The sequence below is a fragment of the Haliotis rufescens genome, unplaced genomic scaffold (assembly GCF_023055435.1).
Source record: "Haliotis rufescens isolate VD_foot unplaced genomic scaffold, xgHalRufe1.0.p SCAF_98, whole genome shotgun sequence".
Lineage (NCBI taxonomy): Eukaryota > Metazoa > Mollusca > Gastropoda > Lepetellida > Haliotidae > Haliotis > Haliotis rufescens.
The window spans coordinates 435930-462406 of NW_025964392.1; the positions used below are offsets into that span (position 1 = coordinate 435930).

General features: G+C 41.6%; 1 protein-coding gene across 2 annotated transcripts in view; it reads left to right on the forward strand.

Moving 5' to 3' along the window:
• Positions 1-22643, forward strand: part of LOC124119956 (tyrosine-protein kinase RYK-like) — a 136704-nt gene extending 114061 nt beyond the window's left edge. For both annotated transcript variants that reach the window (XM_048391773.1, XM_048391774.1), the window contains exons 7-14: positions 1077-1159; positions 6013-6138; positions 10401-10493; positions 10750-10952; positions 12034-12143; positions 12757-12916; positions 13539-13675; positions 16667-22643. In XM_048391773.1, the coding sequence (XP_048247730.1) occupies positions 1077-1159; positions 6013-6138; positions 10401-10493; positions 10750-10952; positions 12034-12143; positions 12757-12916; positions 13539-13675; positions 16667-16778 (1024 nt within the window). In that variant the 3' untranslated portion in view covers positions 16779-22643. The remainder of the gene's footprint in view (positions 1-1076; positions 1160-6012; positions 6139-10400; positions 10494-10749; positions 10953-12033; positions 12144-12756; positions 12917-13538; positions 13676-16666) is intronic.
• Positions 22644-26477: the final 3834 nt, after the last annotated feature.

Consider the following 26477-nt stretch of genomic DNA (forward strand, 5'->3'; position numbering starts at 1 on the left):
CTATGCTACATAAATTGATCATAGACAGAATCAAGTCAAACAATCTCATGTTGCAGTAAGACGAGACAGAACCCAATCAAATTTCTGGATTGATAGTGAAACAATCTCATAGGTAGAGAGTGAATTCAAATTTGTGGCAAATTAAGATTTATTAATAATGTTATGTCTTTTAACTAGGGGTGTCACGATAAATCGAAATATTGATATATTGCTATTTGTAAGCACTTAGAGTCAATAAATCGATTGTTAAATCAGCTTCCGATCAATAGTAGCGATTTCAGTTAGGAATAGTGATAGTTTCGATTGTATTTACCATATCAATAAAATGCATGCAATGCTGTACGAATTTGTTTTTCTTTTGATCATGAGTGGTAGTAATTTACACATGGTAATGTAGAAGTTTCTTTTTCTTAAATTATTAGGATAAAGATATACTACTAAAAACAAATCAGTCATATCTCAAACTTCAGTTTTTATTTGTTGTTATGGTTATCACATTCAAAGGAAACTTCAGTTTCAAGGTTTAATTCAACTCTAAAATCCATCTAAATTTATATACTGAAAACTATCGATATTTATCGCAATAGTTGCTTGCAATATCAATAGTTCTCGCCATAGTTTCGTTCAATATCAATAGTTATTGCAATAGTGATCAATAGTCACCCCTACTTTTAACCTTTGTCTCTCCCCTCCCCCTACGGTTTGATCATCCGTACTTCAAACAATTTTATAAAATTATTTGAAAAATGGTGTGATGCTATTGAAGTTTAGTTATAGATAGGGGAATTAATAAACATAGCATTTGGTAACTGGTTTGGGGAGAGGGTCTGCTCACTACTAACAACACTAACATGTGTTTTGTGTAAACTGTGATACCTGTTCTTATTTCACATGTATACGGTATATTACTTGTTTTATGCCAAATGACATATTGATAAAATGTTGTATCATTTTCATTGTGTGTCAACTCAAACTCATAATTGTGAAATTAATTCTTGAACATTGTCTTTGTGATTCATGCATATAGATTGTGTGATGAGTTTTGGTGACTAATATCTTCTGTTTTCTTCTAACAGTGACAGCAGCAGCTCTCAAGCTCTCACTGCCCAAAGTCAGACGTTTCTCCGCCCCGACACACCAAACAATGCAAGTGGGGCAGGTAAGGTCACATGACACATCACATGATGTCAACTGACATGGGGTCACGACACTCCCCAACATTGTCGTTTGTCTGGTGTTTGAGTTACCTGCCTTGCCTCAACTCCTCACAGGGGTGACAAACGAGGAAAAAGGTGTCTCGGAGTTCTGAATCAGGATATGTCACACCAGGAATTTATTTGCACTGTGCTGGATTCAGTTGGTTTGCCGCAGAACAAACAATTGACGTTTTGATAGTTTAATAGTGGCGGTGTAGGAGAGGTGTCACAGCACAAATGTCGTTTTGAGAATGCCTTTACAAATATCATTTTCCAACAAAACTAGGGCACAAATGGATTTCGTTTACAAGAACTTATGGAGAAATGATTTTGCCATATGTTTGGTCATGCCCTGAGAGAGGTGGCTCTTCTGTTTCTGAGACGGTATGGAGTTTCTGTGGGTAGCCAGCTTCATTTAGAGATATTGTTTTTAGCGTCCCAGGGCCGATGGAGTAGCCATTGACCCTGGTTCAATTCCCCACATGGGTACGATGTGTGAAGCCCATTGCTGGTGTCCCCGCTGTGATATTGCTGGAATATTGCTAAAAGTGGTGCAAAATCATACTCACTCACTCACTCACTCACTCACTTCAGTGTGCCAAGTCAAGTAACTGCTTCAATTTAAGTCCACACAAGTTCTGACCAGAGAAAAGCATTAAGCTGGGAAAGACAGTCAGGAACCTTGCAGAAACCCTTAAGATTTCATACATGGCAGTTAGATTTTTAAGTCTTTTTTGGTTTTGGTGTTGATTTAATATGATAAGATGGATAGTAATGCTGGTGTTTATTCTAATTTGTTTAAACTAATTTGTTTATTCTAATTAATTTTTCTAATTTGTTTATTCTAATTTATTTTGTCAGCCTCTTCACAGAATACTTGCAATATCTGTTGTGACAAACACTGGACTGTCGATGAGTGAGGCTGTCCCACATTCCCTCTATATCCTTCCGGGTACCCAGTACACAGGTTGATAGGCAGGAACAGTGTAGATGAGAACATACACTTGGGGAGGAACTGTGTTTGTCCCCCTTGAGACTTGATCTGTGGGGTATCACAACTGGCTTCTTTATCCTTCCGGGTACCCAGTACACAGGTTGATAGGCAGGAACAGTGTAGATGGGAACATACACTTGGGGAGGAACTGTGTCCCCCTTGAGACTTGATCTGTAGGGTATCACAACTGGCTTCTTTATCCTTCCGGGTACCCAGTACACAGGTTGATAGGCAGGAACAGTGTAGATGAGAACATACACTTGGGGAGGAACTGTGTTTGTCCCCCTTGAGACTTGATCTGTGGGGTATCACAACTGGCTTCTTTATCCTTCCGGGTACCCAGTACACAGGTTGATAGGCAGGAACAGTGTAGATGAGGACATACACTTGGGGAGGAACTGTGTCCCCCTTGAGACTTGATCTGTGGGGTATCACAACTGCCCTCTATATCCTTCCGGGTACCCAGTACACAGGTTGATAGGCAGGAACAGTGTAGATGGGAACATACACTTGGGGAGGAACTGTGTCCCCCTTGAGACTTGATCTGCGGGGTATCACAACTGGCTTCTTTATCCTTCCGGGTACCCAGTACACAGGTTGATAGGCAGGAACAGTGTAGATGGGAACATACACTTGGGGAGGAACTGTGTCCCCCTTGAGACTTGATCTGTGGGGTATCACAACTGCCCTCTATATCCTTCCGGGTACCCAGTACACAGGTTGATAGGCAGGAACAGTGTAGATGGAAACATACACTTGGGGAGGAACTGTGTCCCCCTTGAGACTTGATCTGCGGGGTATCACAACTGGCTTCTTTATCCTTCCGGGTACCCAGTACACAGGTTGATAGGCAGGAACAGTGTAGATGGGAACATAAACTTGGGGAGGAACTGTGTTTGTCCCCCTTGAGACTTGATCTGTGGGGTATCACAACTGGCTTCTTTATCCTTCCGGGTACCCAGTACACAGGTTGATAGGCAGGAACAGTGTAGATGGGAACATACACTTGGGGAGGAACTGTGTCCCCCTTGAGACTTGATCTGTAGGGTATCACAACTGACCTCTATATCCTTCCGGGTACCCAGTACACAGGTTGATAGGCAGGAACAGTGTAGATGAGAACATACACTTGGGGAGGAACTGTGTCCCCCTTGAGACTTGATCTGTGGGGTATCACAACTGACCTCTATATCCTTCCGGGTACCCATTTATTGCTCTTCAGTGGAATGGTCCCTCAGCTCTTTTGATTTCCTCAAACTTTCTGCAAATGGTATAATATTCAGACAGAATGTTACAGAAATTTTGTTTTAATAACAAATACAAAAGTCACACCTCCTTGGCAGAATCTGTGAGCTCTGAAATAAAATCTCTCTGTTTTTAATTGTATTTCAAAACTCCGATGTTTTTCTGTGACATGCGTCTCACATGCAACAATGGTACTCGATAATTCCTGACTTAATTAATCATCAAAGATTCATTTTTGTCCCACTGCAGACCAAATCTATCACAGCCAAACAGCTTCATGGAACCATAAAAATAATAAGAAGCGTCCCCATGTAACGTACTTGGATGCCAGGGATTATTGGGTTACAGCTGTTTGAAAGCCCTATATGTTGAGGTCTTCCAAGTATCATGGGAGATTTACAATTTAATTATTCTGAAAATGTTGTGCAGCGGCCAAGAAGGAATACATGTTCAGAGATATAAATAAATAATGACGTGGGATTATTTTCAGATTCCAGTTCTAGTCCTATAGACCTTTCATCATGCTTGAGTTCCACAGGGCATGGCTCGCACCTACCTTCCCACCCAACACCTCAGCGTCTGTGGGAGAAAATCAACTTTTTAACATTTGAATATAGGTTTCAGTTTTTTTCCAATGATGATATTGTCAGTGAATTTTAGATTAGGAAATGTCGACATTCGTCATGAAAGGGTTATTTCCATCCAGAAACGATAGAAGGCATGTTGAATTTTACATGGGGAAATTACAGCGTAATCTATCATTAAATCAATTTTGCTGTTACTTGCAGAAGGGATTGGCTGAAAGTTTGTCGACTGATAGATGAGACTTCTGTGAAAGTGGAATTATACTTATTGCGCTCACTGGACTTTCATTTGTTGAGAAATGTGGAAATTTGAAATGGAAATGCGTACTCAAGGGAAATATGTTCCTTAATATTTTAATGTATTGTCAGGGTCCCTGAAGACCAAAAGTCTTTTCTCTAAATTTTGCATTTTCTCGTCAATCATTTACAAATTTTCTTTCCATGTTCTTGACAATTTCTCATATTTTAGTCCCTCTCTGAAGGAACAGCTTTACATGTCAGGAACAATATGACAACTTTACATGTCAGGAACAATGTGACAACTTCACATGTCAGGAACAATATGACAACTTTACATGTCTGTAACATGACAACTTTACATGTCAGGAACAACATGACACTTTACATGTCAGGAACAATATGACAACTTTACTTGTCTGGAACAAGATGACAACTTTACATGTCAGGAACAATATGACAACTTTACTTGTCTGGAACAATATGACAACTTTACATGCCTGGAACAATGTGACAACTTTACATGTCAGGAACAATGTGACAGCTTTACATGTCAGGAACAATATGACAACTTTACTTGTCTGGAACAATATGACAACTTTACATGCCTGGAACAATGTGACAACTTGACATGTCAGGAACAATGTGACAGCTTTACATGTCAGGAACAATATGACAACTTTACATGTCAGGAACAATATGACAACTTTACATGTCAGGAACAATATGACAACTTTACATGTCAGGAACAATGTGACAACTCTACATGTCAGGAACAATATGACAACTTTACTTGTCTGGAACAATGTGACAACTCTACATGTCAGGAACAATGTGACAACTTTACATGTCAGGAACAATATGACAACTTTACATGTCAGGAACAATATGACAACTTTACATGTCTGGAACAATGTGACAACTTTACATGTCTGGAACAATGTGACAACTTTACATGTCAGGAACAATGTGACAACTTTACATGTCAGGAACAATGTGACAACTTTACTTGTCTGGAACAATATGACAACTTTACTTGTCAGGAACAATGTGACAACTTTACATGTCAGGAACAATGTGACAACTTTACTTGTCTGGAACAATATGACAACTTTACTTGTCAGGAACAATGTGACAACTTTACATGTCAGGAACAATATGACAACTTTACATGTCTGGAACATGACAACTTTACTTGTCAGGAACAATATGACAACTCTACATGTCAGGAACAATGTGACAACTTTACATGTCAGGAACAATGTGACAACTTTACATGTCTGGAACAATATGACAACTTTACATGTCAGGAACAATGTGACAACTTTACATGTCAGGAACAATATGACAACTCTACATGTCAGGAACAATATGACAACTCTACATGTCAGGAACAATGTGACAACTTTACATGTCAGGAACAATGTGACAACTTTACATGTCAGGAACAATCTGACAACATTTTGTGCCCACAATCATAACATGCTTTCTGTTTCTTTGTGAGTTATGTATTCTGATTAGTGTGTTAGAACGTTTCAATTGAAGTTAAAGAAATGTATCCGTGTTTTCATACATAGAAAAGACAAAGACATACAAAAGACAAAGTCATATTTTGACTTTTTGACGTGTTTTGAAAAGAGATGTGTTTTGTTGGTTGTCTTGAGGAGTTCACAGACACATCAGAAGAGGTTTTCGCAGGGATCTGTATACTGCCTCAACATACCCTCCTTCTTCACAGACTGTTTGTTTGTTGCAGGTCTGCCCAACTTCAGACGAGGTATATCTCCTGTGACGGAGTTGAAGCCCACAGACATCAAGTCCATGCTCAGTGAGATTGCTGTCGAGAGGAAGAGGATAGCGTTAGGAGATCTTCTCATGGAAGGTCAGTCAGAAGCGACTATTAAGACAGAAGCTGTGATGATTTGAATAGGGTGAATCTATTGTCCATGCTACTGTATTATAGCATTAGGGGCAGTGGGGTAGTGTAGTGGTTAAAGCTCGTCATGCTGAAGGCCAGGGTTTGAATACCAACATGGGCACAACCATATTCACTCACTCACTCACTTGCATTAGATAACCTGGAAGGTCCCCGTGGACTTGAAGGCTGGAAGGTCCCTGTGGACTTGAAGGCTGGAAGGTCCCTGTGGACTTGAAGGCTGGAAGGTCCTGGTGGGCTTGAAGGCTGGAAGGTCTCCTTGGACTTGAAGGCTGGAAGGTCCCTGTGGACTTGAAGGCTGGAAGGTCCTGGTGGGCTTGAAGGCTGGAAGGTCTCCTTCGACTTGAAGGCTGGAAGGTCTCCGTGGACTTGAAGGCTGGAAGGTCTCCATGGACTTGAAGGCTGGAATGTCCCCATGGACTTGAAGGCTGGAAGGTCCCCGTGGACTTGAAGGCTGGAAGGTCCTGGTGGGCTTGAAGGCTGGAAGGTCTCCGTGGACTTGAAGGCTGGAAGGTCTCCGTGGACTTGAAGGCTGGAAGGTCTCCATGGACTTGAAGGCTGGAAGGTCCCCGTGGACTTGAAGGCTGGAAGGTCTCCGTGGACTTGAAGGCTGGAAGGTCTCCGTGGACTTGAAGGCTGGAAGGTCCCCGTGGACTTGAAGGCTTGAAGGTCCCCGTGGACTTGAAGGCTTGAAGGTCCCCGTGGACTTGAAGGCTGGAAGGTCCTGGTGGACTTGAAGGCTGGAAGGTCCCCGTGGACTTGAAGGCTTGAAGGTCCCCGTGGACTTGAAGGCTGGAAGGTCCCCGTGGACTTGAAGGCTTGAAGGTCCCCGTGGACTTGAAGACTGGAAGGTCCCCGTGGACTTGAAGGCTGGAAGGTCCCCGTGGACTTGAAGGCTGGAAGGTCCTGGTGGGCTTGAAGGCTGGAAGGTCTCCGTGGACTTGAAGGCTGAAAGGTCTCCGTGGACTTGAAGGCTTGAAGGTCCCCGTGGACTTGAAGGCTGGATAGTCTCCCAGCAACCCATTGTTGGTCGTAAGATGCGACTCAGTTTGGACAGGCTCTGTGACTTGTGGATTTCTTGTCATTGCACCCGATTGGTGTGGATCTTTTCTCCTGTTTTCAGTCACTGTTTTTCCTGGTCCAGACTCGATTATATGTAGGCTGCACATTCGTTCCCACGATCACTCTCTAGGCCATGCTGTTGAGAGGGGGTACCAGGGTACGATGTGACATCAGTCCAGGTGTATGCCTTGTGATGCAGGGTTCACCTTCAAGCATATATTGCTTGACTGTTTGGAATTTGCAATTGCAAGGGATTCACATTATCAAAGAGTAAATCTGAAAGATCTCTTTTCCCTTGTCAGTGGCCATCTCATCATAAATTACTTGAAAGAAATTGGTCTGTATAATAAATTTTGTGAATCATTAAATGCTTGTTTTTCATAATCGATGTAACTATCATCAACCAGTGTTTTTAAGCCAACTCATTGCTGAGTTTTTTTTAATATTGGCTAGCTTAGTGCACAACCACCAGTGGCTAAAGTGATGATGTAAATCCTGATGGGGTATCATGCAGGAAGCCGAGGTACTGTAAGTCCCAATGATCCCCAGCGAGGTGGCCTAGCTTTGGTTACTGGTGGCCTAAAGCCCCGTGTTTTATAACCGTATACATCATATTGTTATGCTCAAATATGGTTCTTGAATTGTTTTTAAATATAACTTTACATAAATGACTCAATTGTAAACATATTAACTTGGTCTCATCGCTATATGGCTGAAATAATGCCGATGCGATGTTAATTTTTCACTCACTCACTTAACTCACTCAGTCCTCCATGGGGTCGATAGATGTGACCTCAGTCTCCCACAGGGTGGATAGATGTGACTTCTGTCCTCCACAGGGTGGATAGATGTGACCTCAGTCTCCCACAGGGTGGATAGATGTGACCTCTGTCCTCCAGGGGGTAAATAGATGTGACCACAGTCCTACAGGAAGTGGTTAGATGTGACTTTTGTCCTCCATGGCTGGATAGATGTGACCTCTGTCCTCCATGGCTGGATAGATGTGACCTCTGTCCTCCATGGGGTGGATAGATTTGACTTAGTCCTCCATGGTGTGGATAGATGTGACCTTTGTCCCTCCTTGCTGGATAGATGTGTCCTCCATCCTCCAGGGGGTGGATAGATGTGACTTTGAAGTTATTATTGTGAAAGAGAATTTGTCAAAGCTTGTATATGATATATCTGCATATGATTTATGATATATGGCCATGAGCTCTATCAGCAATACACCAGCAATATGACATCCGTTGATTTCCGACCCGCAGTTTTCAAACTGTTGTGTATCGTTGACATTGAAAGTTTGATTCGTGTGGCAGCCCTGAAGTTGTCCCCACAGTTCATGTGTTCCTCCATGTAATGGTGCATGATCCTGCCTGGAATTAGTCTTTCTAGGCCTTCTTCTTGCGGCCCTAATCTTACCTCTGCCCTGTGTCACTATAGTTCAATGAGATGGGAAACCATACTTTTAGCTTTACTAAAATGTCTGGCAGCTTCAATCATGCCTGCTGTACGAAATTTTCCATTTTCTGTCTGTACACTTTTGGAGGCATTTTCCGTCATTGTACCTGATCAATGAACCACAAGGTTGTGACGTTTGTTGGCAGATGCCAGTAACCTGGATGTGAAACAATCAACGGATGGTTTACGTGTACAATGTGCAAAGTTTGAGAGTGTTTGCTATCTGCATTCAGTAACTGTATCTTGTGCAACAAAGCTGGTTATTTCATTCTTATGGGTTCCCTTAAATAATGTTCCTCATATATTTTCAAAGGATATGTGTTATGTTCACATATGATGTATGATATATGATGTATTTACATGTGATGTATGATATAAGATGTATTTACATGTGACGTGTGATGTATGGTGTATTTACATGTGACGTGTGATGTATGATATATTTACATGTGCTGTGTGATATATGATATATTTACATGTGATGTGTGATATATGATGTATTTACATGTGATGTGTGATATATGATATATTTACATGTGATGTGTGATATATGATGTATTTACATGTGATGTGTGATATATGATATATTTACATGTGATGTGTGATATATGATGTATTTACATGTGTTGTGTGATATATGATATATTTACATGTGATGTGTGATATATGATGTATTTACATGTGATGTGTGATATATGATATATTTACATGTGATGTGTGATATATGATGTATTTACATGTGCTGTGTGATATATGATATATTTACATGTGATGTGTGATATATGATGTATTTACATGTGATGTGTGATATATGATATATTTACATGTGATGTGTGATATATGATGTATTTACATGTGCTGTGTGATATATGATATATTTACATGTGATGTGTGATATATGATGTATTTACATGTGATGTGTGATATATGATATATTTACATGTGATGTGTGATATATGATGTATTTACATGTGCTGTGTGATATATGATATATTTACATGTGATGTGTGATATATGATGTATTTACATGTGCTGTGTGATATATGATGTATTTACATGTGATGTGTGATATATGATATATTTACATGTGATGTGTGATATATGATGTATTTACATGTGATGTGTGATATATGATATATTTACATGTGATGTGTGATATATGATGTATTTACATGTGCTGTGTGATATATGATATATTTACATGTGATGTGTGATATATGATGTATTTACATGTGATGTGTGATATATGATATATTTACATGTGATGTGTGATATATGATGTATTTACATGTGATGTGTGATATATGATATATTTACATGTCATGTGTGATATATGATGTATTTACATGTGCTGTGTGATATATGATATATTTACATGTGATGTGTGATATATGATGTATTTACATGTGATGTGTGATATATGATATATTTACATGTGATGTGTGATATATGATGTATTTACATGTGCTGTGTGATATATGATATATTTACATGTGATGTGTGATATATGATATATTTACATGTGATGTGTGATATATGATATATTTACATGTGATGTGTGATATATGATATATTTACATGTGATGTGTGATATATGATGTATTTACATATGATGTGTGATATTGATGTATTTACATATGACTTGTGATATATGATGTATTTACATGTGACGTGTGATATGGTTCTAGGTACTTTCGGACGTATCTACTTGGGGACATTAATCGGCGAAGATGAGAATGAGGTCAGCATGGAACAAGAGGTTTATATAAAAACATTAACAGGTACGTGCCCTCACTTTAAGATGCAGCGTGTTTATATAAAAACATTAACAGGTACGTGTCAACATTTTGAGATGCAGCATGTTTATATAGAAACATAAACAGGTATGTGCCAATGCTTTGAGATGCAGTGTGTTTATATAAACACATTAACAGGTACGTGTCAACATTTTGAGATGCAGCGTGTTAATATAAAAGCATTAACAGGTATGTGCCCTCACTTTGAGATGCTCACTGTTGCACATTGTATGTTGTTCAGATCAGGCGCGAGGTGACCAGTTGCAGGTGTTCCTCACTGAGAGCTGTATGCTGAAGGGCTTGATCCACCAGAACATCAACCCTGTCGTCGGGGCGTGTGTGGATGGGGAGATTCAGCCCTTTATGATTTACCCCTACTCTAACGAGGGCAATCTGAAAAAGTTCCTCCTCAAGTGTCGGATGTCGGAGTGTGGGTCACGCTATGTGAGTACAACTTGTTGGTTCTCTGTCCTATGACGTATATTATGATAAGTTGTAGCAGCATCACTCGGGTATAAGTGCTTTAATGTATTTCGTGTTAGTCAATATATAGCGAGTCAGACATGAGTGGTATACAACATAGTGAGCGACACATAAAACCACTTATCATACCTCCATGGCAGAATGATAAGATCTGATTGGTCCACATCTACTTGACAAAATACTATGTATCCCGTCTTGGAGGGAAATAAATTTCTCAGTAGGAGAATAAATCCCTTATACCCCATCATGAACAAGACAGGCTGCATGTGGATTTCTGAGAGTAAAATAAATCCCCTGTACCCTGCTTCGAAGCAAATACCTGCACGCTTTACCCCCGAGTTAATGTAAGTCACGTGACTTAGCACAAGTTACCCTCAGCTCAATCGAACAGCTGTTTTCTATCAACTTGGAATTTGTTTTAATTCTTTAACAATGTCATATTATTACATGTCGGTAAGATTAATTGGTTGTAGCAGCATCACTCGGGGTACAAGTGGTTTTATGGTTATAAAACCACATATACCCCAAGTGATACTGCCACAATGAATTCATCATATTTCAATCCGCCATTGTAAAAGAATTATGATAAATTGAAATTGATAGAAAACACCTGTTTGATTTAGCTATGGTTTATTGACTCATAAATAACATGCAGGATTTTGCTTCATAGAAGGGGGCAAGAGGTTAAATCCAAAAACAGCCTATTTTCTTTGTGGCGGGGTATAAGGGATTTATTCTCCTGCTTAGAAATTTATTTCCCTCCCAGTCGGGGTATGTTCCTTTTCGTAACATATGAACCAATCAGATCTCACCATTCTTACATGGAGGTACGATATCAATCTGTGTCAAACACTGCTGGCATGGTATTGTCTCCTGGTGTATACCAGACCAAACAATAGTTTGCTTGACTCGGGCTTCGGACTGGGGGCTGAATTGTAAAATAAATCACTGGTAGCCTCAATCATGGGCAACACAAAACAGCATTCACTTCCTGGTTTTAGGAGATAGTTTGCAGATTTCAACTCATCTTTCTCTGTTTCAGACACTTTCAACACAGCAGCTTGTATATATGGCCATACAAATCATACGCGGCATACAGTACTTACATCGGAAAAAAATAATTCACAAAGATATAGCCACAAGGAATTGTGTGTAAGTATCTGGGAGAACTCCTTACCTCCTCAGTTAGAACATCTGTGTCAGTCCCAAGATGTGTTTCTTCCCTGATAGAGAAGATGAAGGAGCATCGTCTGGGCAGATCACCATCGTATTTATGTTGTCACTTGATTGTGTGATGTTATAACACATCTTTGTTGATGTTATGATGTGGTGTATGATGTTATAGTGCCTTTGTATTGATAATGTGCCTTTTTGATGATGTTATAATGTGATTGTGTTGATGATGGTATTGACTTTTAAATGATGGTGTATATGATATATAACACTATTGACATTGTAACATGAGGGTATGAATGTTATATCATGATGGTATTGACTTTATGAATGATGGTATATATGTTATATGACAGTATTGGCATCATGAGATGATGGTTTGAATGTTATATCATGATGGTATTGACAAGATTATTGTAGTGACATTATGATATGAGGGTATGAATGTTATATCATGATGGTATAGACGGTTATGTTCATGCTTCAATCTATCAGGTTGGTTACATAGACAAACTGTTGTTGCTATAAAATATATTTGAGATATTTCTGTTAGTAAACAATCGTGACATGTGTAGAATCTGTTGTTTTCCAGTGTGGACAATGACTTTGTTGTGAAGCTGACGGACAACTCCCTGTCACGGGATGTGTTCCCCAGTGACTACACATGTCTGGGAGACAACGAGAACCGCCCCGTCAAGTGGCTGGCCGTGGAGGCGCTGTTGGAGAGGAGGTTCTCGCCAGCCAGCGATGTGGTAGGTTACCGTGGTGATGTGGTAGGTTACCGTGTTGATGTGTCATTTTACTATCGAGATGTAGGTTACCATGGAGATGTAGGTTACCATGGAGATGTAGGTTACCATGGAGATGTGACTATGTAGCAGGACCAGCCTCCAAAATAACTCACCTGTCAACAAGACCATCAGAACAAATGAAATATCTGTTGTTAATTCCAGCAATTATTGTTGGCACATTACTCGACTACTGTTGATGTATGTGTCTGAGTACAGGATATTCACAGGCCCACCAGGTGACTGACTATGCATAATTGTAAGCCCGTTGCTATTTCTGCTGGACACAGGCCAAAGGAACAGCAGCAATTTTTTTATACAAAATCTACTTTCTTGAACGATGAAAGGGAGATAACTGCGAATTCTGCTTTGTCAATACACCAATGTGCCATTCTGAGGCACTCATTTCAGACACCAACATCATGATGTGGACCTGATGTTTCACTGATATTAAGATCAGATGTTCCACACCTAATTTGTCAAATTGACATCATCAACTGTTTCAAATATTTGTGTCATTGAAATGTCCATGGATCTGTTTCAAATGTCCATGACCCTGTTTCAAATGTCCATGGCTTTGTTTCAGTGGGCATTCGGGGTGACCTTGTGGGAGATGATGACCTTGGGACAGCAGCCCTACGCAGACATTGATCCATTTGAGATGGCTGCCTATCTACAGGAAGGCTACCGGATAGCACAGCCCCACAACTGTCCTGATGAACTGTAAGTATCTCAATGTACCTCTTAGAAATGGCCACATATCTGAAGGGTGGCTACTTGACAGCCGGCCTCACAACTGTCAAGTCGGTAAGTTTGTCTGGATAGAAATCGAGAGGTCATCATGGTTTGACTTACATCAAACAGAAATAATAACTTAGATATAAGTTTGACAATTTATATATTTTTATATATTTTTTTTATTACTTTGTGTAATTTATTTATGGATTTGCTTTCCTTTAACGTCTGTATTTTGCTCTTTGACATAATCTATATGGACCTGTTGTCGAAGCATGTGTCCGAGAAGTGCTTTTTTCAATGACAAGCAGGTTAATAAAATTCTATACTATTTGGATGTGACTACGGCCTGGCCAGTGTACCGGCTTGCAGTGTCTGGGGACACATGACGTCTTGGTTGGTGTACCAGCCTGCGGTGTCTGGGGACTCATGTCTTGGCTGATGTACCGGCTTGCGGTGTCTGGGGACTCATGACGTCTTGGTTGGTGTACCGGCTTGCGGTGTCTGGGGACTCATGACGTCTTGGTTGGTGTACGGGCCTGTGGTGTCTGGGGACTCATGGCGTCTTGGTTGGTGTACCGGCCTGTGGTGTCTGGGGACTCACGGCGTCTTGGTTGGTGTACCAGCCTGTGGTGTCTGGGGACTCATGACGTCTTGGTTGGTGTACCAGCCTGTGGTGTCTGGGGACTCATGGCGTCTTGGTTGGTGTACCGGCCTGTGGTGTCTGGGGACACATGACGTCTTGGTTGGTGTACCAGCCTGTGGTGTCTGGGGACTCAGGACGTCTTGGTTGGTGTACCTGCTTGCGGTGTCTGGGGACACATGCAGCTTGGTTGGTGTACCGGCCTGGGGTGTCTGGGGACTCATGGCGTCTTGGTTGGTGTACCGGCCTGTGGTGTCTGGGGACTCACGGCGTCTTGGTTGGTGTACCTGCCTGTGGTGTCTGGGGACTCATGGCGTCTTGGTTGGTGTACCGGCCTGTGGTATCTAGGCACTCATGACGTCTTGGTTGGTGTACTGGCCTGTGGTGTCTGGGGACACATGATGTCTTGGTTGGTGTACCGGCCTGTGGTGTCTGGGGACTCACGGCGTCTTGGTTGGTGTACCAGCCTGTGGTGTCTGGGGACTCATGACGTCTTGGTTGGTGTACCAGCCTGTGGTGTCTGGGGACTCATGTCTTGGCTGATGTACCGGCTTGCGGTGTCTGGGGACTCATGACGTCTTGGTTGGTGTACCGGCTTGCGGTGTCTGGGGACTCATGACGTCTTGGTTGGTGTACGGGCCTGTGGTGTCTGGGGACTCATGGCGTCTTGGTTGGTGTACCGGCCTGTGGTGTCTGGGGACTCACGGCGTCTTGGTTGGTGTACCAGCCTGTGGTGTCTGGGGACTCATGACGTCTTGGTTGGTGTACCAGCCTGTGGTGTCTGGGGACTCATGGCGTCTTGGTTGGTGTACCGGCCTGTGGTGTCTGGGGACACATGACGTCTTGGTTGGTGTACCGGCTTGCGGTGTCTGGGGACTCATGACGTCTTGGTTGGTGTACGGGCCTGTGGTGTCTGGGGACTCATGGCGTCTTGGTTGGTGTACCGGCCTGTGGTGTCTGGGGACTCACGGCGTCTTGGTTGGTGTACCAGCCTGTGGTGTCTGGGGACTCATGACGTCTTGGTTGGTGTACCAGCCTGTGGTGTCTGGGGACTCATGGCGTCTTGGTTGGTGTACCGGCCTGTGGTGTCTGGGGACACATGACGTCTTGGTTGGTGTACCAGCCTGTGGTGTCTGGGGACTCAGGACGTCTTGGTTGGTGTACCGGCCTGTGGTGTCTTGGGACTCATGGCGTCTTGGTTGGTGTACCTGCTTGCGGTGTCTGGGGACTCAGGACGTCTTGGTTGGTGTACCTGCTTGCGGTGTCTGGGGACACATGCAGCTTGGTTGGTGTACCGGCCTGGGGTGTCTGGGGACTCATGGCGTCTTGGTTGGTGTACCGGCCTGTGGTGTCTGGGGACTCACGGCGTCTTGGTTGGTGTACCTGCCTGTGGTGTCTGGGGACTCATGGCGTCTTGGTTGGTGTACCGGCCTGTGGTGTCTGGGGACTCACGGCGTCTTGGTTGGTGTACCAGCCTGTGGTGTCTGGGGACTCATGACGTCTTGGTTGGTGTACCAGCCTGTGGTGTCTGGGGACTCATGGCGTCTTGGTTGGTGTACCGGCCTGTGGTGTCTGGGGACACATGACGTCTTGGTTGGTGTACCAGCCTGTGGTGTCTGGGGACTCATGGCGTCTTGGTTGGTGTACCGGCCTGTGGTACCTAGGCACTCATGACGTCTTGGTTGGTGTACTGGCCTGTGGTGTCTGGGGACACATGACGTCTTGGTTGGTGTACTGGCCTGTGGTGTCTGGGGACTCATGGCGTCTTGGTTGGTGTACCGGCCTGTTGTGTCTGGGGACTCATGACGTCTTGGTTGGTGTACCGGCCTGTGGTGTCTGGGGACTCATGGCGTCTTGGTTGGTGTACTGGCCTGTGGTGTCTGGGGACACATGACGTCTTGGTTGGTGTACCTGCCTGTGGTATCTAGGCACTCATGGCGTCTTGGTTGGTGTACCTGCCTGTGGTATCTAGGCACTCATGGCGTCTTGGTTGGTGTACCGGCCTGTGGTGTCTGGGGACTCATGGCGTCTTGGTTGGTGTACCGGCCTGTGGTATCTTGGGACTCATGGCGTCTGGGGGGGTGTACCAGCCTGTCGTGTCTTGGGACTCATGGCGTCTTGGTTGGTGTACCAGCCTGTCGTGTCTGGGGACTCATGGCGTCTTGGTTGGTGTACCAGCCTGTCGTGTCTGGGGACTCATGGCGTCTGGGCGGGTGTACCAGCCTGTTGTGTCTGGGGACTCATGACGTCTTGGTTGGTGTACCAGCCTGTGGTGTTGGAATAGTTAACATTACTTCTGTTCTATAATCACTCACTCACTCTCTCTCTCTCTGCAGGTTTGCTGTCATGGCTTGTTGCTGGGCGATGTCACCTGACGAGAGGCCAAAGTTCACCCAGCTCCTTGTGTGTTTACAAGATTTCTACACAGCACTCGGCAGATTCATATGATGAAGGTCAAGGTCACCACATTGATGTTACCATAGTGATAGGCAGATTTAGACTCAAGCTCTCACCAGTTTTCTTACTAACAGAGATTGGACTATGCCGAAACCTGGTAGGAATATTTTGTGGTCTGTTTCATGACAACGGAATGAAGACTTGCAGATTTAAGTGGCTATTGTGATGGGATACCACCTCGAGTGGACTACATCTGAGTACAGATTGAAATGGGATGACATGGTCAGCTTGATCTGACTTGGTGAAGGTTGAGTGCCATTAATAGGATATTGGCATATTTGTTGGAGTCACCTCACCATACAGCAGTGTGGAGCAGATGCTAGAGATGTACCAGTCAGATTGGTGGCAGCCCTCACCACGCAGAGGGACAGCACGTGCAGGACTTTACTCCCCATCCTCACAAGAGTCACTGACCGTCTTCAGAGTTCCAGAAGTCAATGAATGAGCAGAGCGATCAAGGTGTGCTAAGACTGGCCATCTACATTATGTATGTGTTAAGTGCTTTAACGGACAGATGCAAGCATAGCTATAGTAGAGTGGGCAGAGAGAGTCATCACACAGACCAAGTCTGTGGGCAAAGCACTGATTCAACTTGAAACTTAACCAGTATGGCCAGGAGTCGTAGGTGGAAATTGATGTTTCACCGAGTAGTGAGTACTTACATGTTTGTCTGCAATAGAACTTGATGTGTTGTCAGATGCACCAGCGGAGTTGGTTCTGAGTCATGGTGTGGGAGTGAGGATTGTTAAGAAAGTCAACTCGGAGATGGCACCTCCAGACGACCTGGAAGTGTTTCTTCACGGAATATAGGACGACTGACGCTTGTGCTTTCCTGGAGAAATGGAATTACTGAAAGCTTAGGTCTTTGTAAACAACGTGGGGCATTTCATGTCCAGATTGTGTGTTGGACCTGATGTGCTCATTTCAAGAGATAATAGACTCTCATGGAACCTTTGAAGACATTGAACAAGTACGTTGTTCATGAGTTTGAATGGCAATTGTTCTGCGTGCAACATTGACTCATGATCCAGGAACACTGAGAACAATTCCCAGGATGCATGTCACCCTGACCCTGAGGATTTGTGTCCAGTAAGGGACAAAGAGCACAGTGTTTTCATCCCGTAATTTCTCAACATAATACCATTTGGGGAAGACTCCATACACAGATTGTATCATTAGTTACAATGTTTTAATTTTACCGTTGAGGTAATGCAGGAAATAAACACACATGTTTTGGGTAACATGCTGTTGGACATGGTATGGTTTCAACAATGGGGAAACAAGAAAGTCCCATGTGGACATTTGCCAGGAGATATGTGTGTTATACCCCTGTATGATAGCCTCCTGTTTGGTCACAGCAATCTGTGTATTATACCATAGAGTGTACATAATAGACAAAAGTAGTTGTGAGGACCTGTTAGGGTGTTGCAACAAAACCCCTACAGGGCCCCAGCTTCTGGGTGTTGCTGTGTTTAGCTGACAATCAAATATAGCTGCTTGAACATACTCACACCCCTTACACACTGGTAGGGGTCGGGAAAGTAGGCAGGGGAGATAACTCAGTATATTGATCAACTTTCCTAATGCACTGTTAGGCCACACGTTTTTAATCTTATGTTTCTCGGATTTATTCCAGCTTTGCCACCCAAGGTTGGACAAAATAAAAATAAATAGCTATTTCAATTATTTATTTACTTTAAGAAAATCATTCTGCTGTGGATTTCCAGGTGGCCTCATGAATCACTGATAGTGATGTATACATGGGATTTATGGAGTACATTATATATTATATAAGAGGGTCTATATTACTAGTGGGAGACATAATAAAAATAAATATTTTTATGTTTAATTTATTTCTTGGACCGGCTGTTTTTTAGTTAGGATAGACGGGGCCAGTGAAACGAAAAATAAAAAAAATGTGTGGCCTTAGGTACCGTCATGTTCAGTTCTTCAGTCTCTGAACTCTAAAAACATGTTTATGAAATCTTTTTTAAATGAACAAATCATGTAGTTTCATATCTTGTTAGTTCTCTGTTATTTTTGTATGAAAAACAGAGAATTTAACTCTTTGTTAACATCTGGGCTGTATGTTTGTCCTTGGAGGCAAGATAATCCATTTTAATTATTTTGTTCGAAACCTATGTTTTGTGAAGAATTTACCATAGAATCTCGTTATAACTTTTGTTAATAAGTACTTACAAAGGTACATGTGCACATATTGCACAGATAGCAAAAGTGGTTGTGCCCAAGTTATGATTTTCGCTGAACTGTGAGAGGTGTAAATCTCGCAAGACACGCTGATCATTGAACAGAAAACTGATGCACATTTTCAAAGTGCACATTCCCTGTACAGGAACCACCATGTGAATGTCTTCTGACAGTAGACACGTTTATATACTGTGACGTCTTCTCTCATCATGGGCAACTGGACTAGTGAATGTCTTCTTACGGTAGACAGTTTTATACACCGTGACTTCTCTCATCATGGGCAACTGACTAGTGAATATCTTCTGACGGTAGACACTTTTATATACTGTGACCTCTTCTCTCATCATTGGCCACTGACTAGTGAATTATGCAACACAAGATAACCCAGGTCTGCTATGCAAATCTTTCTCACTGCTGAAAGTGCTGTGTTACTATTTCTGTTGTGAAATCTGGTAGTGATTGCTTTACCATGGATCCAACCTTCTGAGGGAAGCACAAAGGACACATGTTTGTTTTTCCATCTGTGTTCGGTGTCACACATTCTGTATTCTCCACAATCCCAGTGTTGTTATTCACTTATTGCAGTGTTACACTTTTGTTCCCCGAGTTCTTCATTTTAAAGGTGCTTGTTTATTAGGTTATTAGGTTTAACAAACCTATACTCACCGCAAAAAGAAACGCGAACCATAGAAACACATGATGAGACCCACTTTGGACTTAAACTGTAACAGGACATATTTATTCTTGAAGTCGCCTTTGGTAGACATTGTTATGGAAGTCACCAGTTGTTGTTCATTTGTTTGTTGGAGGCTGTCTTAAGATTCTGTTCGACTGATCAAATCAGGAATGAGCAGGTTATTCGGGGCTTATTGTAAGCCAATCTAATCAAATATATTTTCATGCAAGTCTGATATTGTTTAAGTCCAGAGTAAAGCAGCTCCTGTGTCTTATTCCTGCCTGTGTCACTGTCAGTCCAGTGTCCGGGGTTTTGTCAAAATATACATACACAACAAAATGGGCTTGCCCGAACCAGAAGATGAGAATCATCACACGTTTTATTTCTTTCAGGCTAAGATTGAATTTAAGAAATGGTTCTGCTGTAGAGTTGATCAGACTTGGGAACATGTGCCGATACTCATTTGATGCTAAATCTGTTATTTTGCAAGGCTTGATATTTTTAATTGTGTTCACAAAGTTCACCATGTTTCAGCTCACATACTGTGAGAATCTGCTCACTTCGTCATGTTATCTCATATCCATGCATTGAGAAAGAAAAACCTGGGCATTGTGATTTTTAAAATATGTCAAATTGTTTTTGTTGGATTTAATAATGCAAGATGACTGTACTTAAGTTTGCTACTATGATACTGAAGTGTTAACATGATGAGATACTGCAAAGAATGTACTGATATAGTTGATGTGTTGACATGAGTATACTTAATTAAGACATTATTGGGCTGCGAGATGCCCCTGCATCAGTAACATGGATGATGGTACATTGATGAAGAGAAGACCCCTTTGCCTTATAGCACAGCTGTGTGGCGGTGAAGTGACTGCAGACTCCATCAGCCACAAGAACCACCAGGAGGAACAGCGGACATGTTGTTTTGTCTGTATCTGCATCATTCTGTGTAACCATTTTAGTCCTCTCCTCATCAGTCCCTAATTAATTGTGTGTGCCAAATTAGTCACTAGCATGATGCATTATATCAACTCCATCTTGAATTTGTTTAACCCTGTGGGTCAGGTTGGTCGTAGGACACAACTGTATCAAGAAGAAATTCAAGATCAATCTGGTTAAGCCACATATTTCTTATACCTTGGTTTGCAGCTTTTCATGAGGGATGGACAGAGTGTCGGAAAGAAATAAGAAGTCTCTTTACAATCTGGTTCAAAAGAACTGTATATTCAGGTGTCTGTGTGAATTTGAATGATTATGATTTCATCAAATGTAAACCAAGAGGTGTGGCCTCATGCATCGTGCATGCATTAAACAGTGTAACTGTGGATGTGACAGGGGATAGGGCAGCAGAGATCATCCACCCTGTCTAAACTGTATTTCAGGGAGGGTTGTCCTTGTGTTAATAATATATAATGTTAACATTTCTAGGAGTTCACAGAGGTACCGGACATCATGCAGCTGTTCTGAGAGGGATCTCTGGATCAGGTGCACTCAGTGTTTTATTTTTAGGGGGTATGTCAAAAGTTCTCATGGCATTGTAGTTTGACTTTTCATCACAGCTTCATTTTCCCTTTTAGTAAGCATGCGCGACCCTGACAGTCTTCAAACCTGGCCTTTGTGTATTGCCAGTGTCTACAAAAGTAAGAGAAGGGCCTGCAAGTTGTTGAAAGGCCAGGTTTGTGCTGACTCCTGATGATAGGAGTTATTGCCAAGATGGAGTTTGTTCCTTTGTGAAAAAGAACATTTTGTCTTGAGGATTCCGAAATTGTGTGCCAACTTTGGACAAAGCCCCTATGACCAGCTATGTCCATATATGGTAGTTTAGTCTTGGGGAACACTCCTTGTTGGGTTAAAAAGATTTTGGTTCCTTTGATAACAACTTACAAGCGTAAGACAAATTTTGTTTTCTGATCATGAATCAAAATTGAAATCGTTAGGATTCTTTTCATGTTTGTCATTGATCAATGACTCTTTTTACTTTCATGATCATTCGGACAAAGGAGTTATCATAAATGTCACAGGAATCCAGTCCTAGGTTCCCCTATGGGTATTGCTTGACTTCAGGTTGTCAAACAATGAATTCATCATATCTCGACACAGGGTACTGTACATACATATACATATATAGCTATCTGTCAGTGTTCAGCCCCCTCCATCCTGCTGTACAGCATTGTGTATGATAGCCTCCCTTGCTTCTGTACAGCCAATCACATCCATGCTTTATGTTAGGGGAGGAGAGAGTTCAGTGTCCCATGAAGATTTATGTTGAGACTTTCACTGACTGAAATACGATACTGTACTTATATTTACGTTAATGGTCACAATTTTCTTGAAAATTATTTAGTTAACGATATTTCAATTGTCAGTTTTATTAATTTGATTGTGGATCTGAACTTCATGTGTTTAAAAAGGATTCCAGTCAAACTCTGGGACGACAATCAAGAGATGAGAAGGATGAAGTGTATTTTATTTGCATGAAGTGTATATGTCTACTGCCAGCTTCTCGGCTTGCTGTCAGTTTCCTGCATACAGCAGAGGTAGAGATTTACTGCACAAACTTGGCAACTCCTGCTGATATCTACTTGTCAATAACAGTTGATGTTGTCGTGACTTTGTTTCCGAAGCCAAACAACAACTTCATCATGTCAGGAAGGAATTATATACTTGCTTGTTAGAGATGTGTCTTCTATTAAGTCGAAGGCGAATTTGGAAAGTCACATCTGGGGACATTCATTATAAGGAAGGTGGGACCAAGAGTTGTGTGAGTGATTGGAGTTAACTCCCCTTACCTTCATTCAGAGTTGTTTCCCCTTGGTGTATGTAATGGCCACCCTCTGCTGTATGTAGCTACCTAGAACGCTGCCTCTAAAGAGAGACGCTTCCATCCAGTGCTAAAGTGCTCACACATCCATGTACAGTGGCAGGTTATTTATACTGTTGTGTAAATTAAAAATATACAAACATGAGTCTGTTGTTCTTGTTTTTACCTTACCAAAACCATGTGCTCTGTTGGACAGATAATGGTGATTATGTGCCTTAAGTTTTTTACTTTTCTTGAGCCTTGGTGAGACAAACCAATGGTCAAAGGTGAGCACCAATCAGTTATTTACTGTGTTGTTATCAGCGCAAAGAGCTGATCATATGTGGTGTTCCACCAAGGAGATACTGTTTGTAGTCATGGAGCAAGATGCCTGTCTCATGACGGCTTAAAACATCACGCAGAGAAGGAGCTTGTGACTTCGTCTACCAAGGAGATACTGTCTGTAGTCATGGAGCAAGATGCCTGTCTCATGACGGCTTAAAAACATCACGCAGAGAAGGAGCTTGTGACTTCGTCCACCAAGGAGATACTGTCTGTAGTCATGGAGCAAGATGCCTGTCTCATGACGGCTTAAAAACATCACGCAGAGAAGGAGCTTGTGACTTAGTCCGCCAAGGAGATACTGTTTGTAGTCATGGAGCAAGATGCCTGTCTCATGACGGCTTAATACATGGCTCAGAGAAGGAGTGAGTGAGTAAGTATGGTTTTACGCCGCTTTTAGCAATATTCCAGCAAAATCACGGCGGGGGACACCAGAATTGGGCTTCACGCATTGTACCCATGTCGGGATTCGAACCCGGGTCTTCAGCGTGACGAGAGAACGCTTTAACCACTAGGCTACCCGACCACCCCCGCAGAGAAGGAGCTTTTGACTTACTCCGCCAAGGCGATACTGTTTGTAGTCATGGAGCAAGATGCCTGTCTCATGACCCCTTAAAACATGAGTGAGTGAGTTAATATTTAAAGTCACATCGGTAATATTTCAGCCATATAGTGACTACATCAAATTATACAATACATCAATTTAGAATACAAACCTGTCGACAAAGGACAGTAAAAGAACTAGATTATCACAGATGTAGGTTTAAAACTAGTAAATCACAATAAAACTTGACTGTTCATACAATACCATGCAAGGTAAAACTGGGCTATATATCACCAGCAACCTAAAGGTAGACCACCATGCTGAGGACCATGGGGACTTATAGTACCTTTGCTACCTGCATAGACCCTGGCAGGATTAACACCATCCCTTCAGTTGCTGGTGATTATGGAGAAGTTTAGCCAAAATTAAAACAAACAGATATTCTATGTTTAAAAACCTGGTATATATTAAATACTTTGACTACGCACCCTCTCTGGGGGACAATAATTTTTACGCTGCTTCAACCCCCATCAAGGGTACAACCACTAACAGTCTCAGTTCATAATCATATACTACAAATTTATAAAATAATTCACTAAATACATCAAAATTTATGAATAAGTTCAATTTCTTTTAAAAAACATATTAAATGAGAACTATCATCATTAAAAAGGTCCTTAATTGTTTTAACACTGAAATATTTATCCCTTGTGATGGGAAAAAGCAACTGCGCCACCATCCTTGGATCCATCTGTAAATAAAGATTTATAAGTGTCGTATGTGTTTCGCAATTGATTGTATTCTTGTTTATAAATTAGTGGATTAGTATCAGATATCTTAAGTCTCATTAATGTGAGGTCTACATTTGGCCTTACCATTTGCCAAGAAGGCCATGAAAACAGTTGTATGGCAGCTTTATCATGAAACTTAATCTTAGCAGCAGAAACAGAAATGACAGATTTAATTCTTATTCCAACTGTTGGAACAAGAGATGATTTCTTATTGTAAATATCTTCATAAAGAGGATTAAACACACAATTAAAGGTGGATTTGACTGATTAGAATATAATTTAGTGATGTATTGTAAAGATAATTCCAGATGGCATTGTATAAGAGAAAGCTCATCCGCTTCAACAGAGAGACTTGGAATAGGAGAAGTACGAAAGGCTCTCAGGCCTTGGTGATGGACAGTATCCAGTTTTTGTAAGTTACTTTTACATGCTCCACCATAAACGATGGAGCAGTAATCAAGTTAAAGAACAGGTTAATGACCTGTATAAGTGTAAGAGTGTTGTCTGATCTCCTCCCCACTTTGATTTAGATACAACTTTCAACAATTCGAGTGCCTTCAGACATCTTGCTTTAAGTGCCTTAATATGTGGTAGGAACGTTAAATGGCTATCAAAGATGAGTCCCAAGAATTTGGCCTCCTTTAAACTTCAAAAATAATTCAGGGTCTTTATGCGGCTTATATTTTCTGCCGAAGTGTATACAGTTACTTTCTGATGTAGAAAATTTAAACCCGTTTTGAAGAGACCACTTGTGAATTTTTAGACAGATTTGTAACTGTCTCTCATTGCACGCATATTTTTACCACGAGATTTATTAAAATCATCCACGAAAAGTGATCCATCCACTGACTGAATCACTTATAACCTTCGAAAGACTATTTATTTTTATACTAAATAAAGTGACAGACAAAATACTGCCTTGCGGGACACCCTGATCCTGATTTTAATGATCAGACTTGAAATTGCCTGTCAGATAAAAATTGTGATATGAAATGAGGTAAACGACCTCGCAAGCCCAAATCATTTAAGTCCTTTATAATGCCATGCTTCCAGGTAGCATCATATGCTTTCTCAAGATCAAAGAAAATGGATACTACGTGTTGTTTATTAACTATGGCATTTTTAACAAAGGATTCCAATCGTACTAAATGATCAGTAGTACTTCGATTTTTGCGGAAACCACATTGAATATTGGTAAGATCATTACTTTCCAGATACCAAACTAATCTATTGTTCACCAGTCGTTCCATAGTTCTGCAAACGCAACTGGATAAAGAGATAGGGCGGTTATTTGAAGGATCCGCGTGATTCCGGCCAGGTGTTCGTATGGGGACTACAATGGCAACATACCACAAAGGTGGAAAATTCCCCGACGTCCATATTTGGTAAAGAATATCTAGAAGTGTCTCAAGACATGATTCAGGCAAATGCTTTAATAACTGATAGTGAATATTATTATCCCCTGCTGCAGTATCATGAGCTTGCTCAAGAGCAATATGCAGCTCATGCAATGAAAATACTTCATTGTAATCTTCACCATCACTGGAATCAAAATTAACCTTTTATTTTCCTGTTGTTTCTGATGTCTCTGAAACTCAGGGACATGATCTGTTGATGAAGAATGTTTGGCAAGAGTTTCGCCAAGTTTATTTGCAATGGCAGATTGATCAGTTATTAATGTGTCACCATCTTTGAGGTGGTTAACAGACGATTTGGAACCTTTGCCTTTTATTTTTTTAACCATGTTCCACATCTTTGACATGGGTGTGCGTGAGTTAATTTTTGAGACAAAATTCCTCCATGATTGACGCTTATTTTGTTTATAAGCCCGTCGTGCTTTGGCACAAGTAAATTGAACATTATTTAGGTTGTGAACTGTAGGATGTTTGCGGAATTCTGTTTCTGCTTTCTTCCTACTCTTCCTTGTTGTTTGCATTCATTGGTAAACCATGGTTTACGAACATGAGGTGAGTGAGTGAATATTGCTTAACGCCGCATCAGCAATTTTGCAGCTATTCGCGGCGAGAAATGTCTTTTTTGTAATCAGATATCAACCAATAGAATAAAAGTGATGTTGAAAATCACTAAAATCTCAGTCATATATCACATTCAGAGGTAAAAGACTGACTGTTCAGGTAAAAAATCTATATTTTATCATAGAGCTTGATTTCCTTTAAATACGCTAAAATCAAGTGATTAGAAACTGTGGTAAAAAGTTCAGATAAGGTACGAACATTATCATAAAAACGTTGCCTGACAAGTGCAAAATCAACACATTCCAGCAGAATGTGCTTCATAGTAAGAGGGCTATGGCAAGGTATAC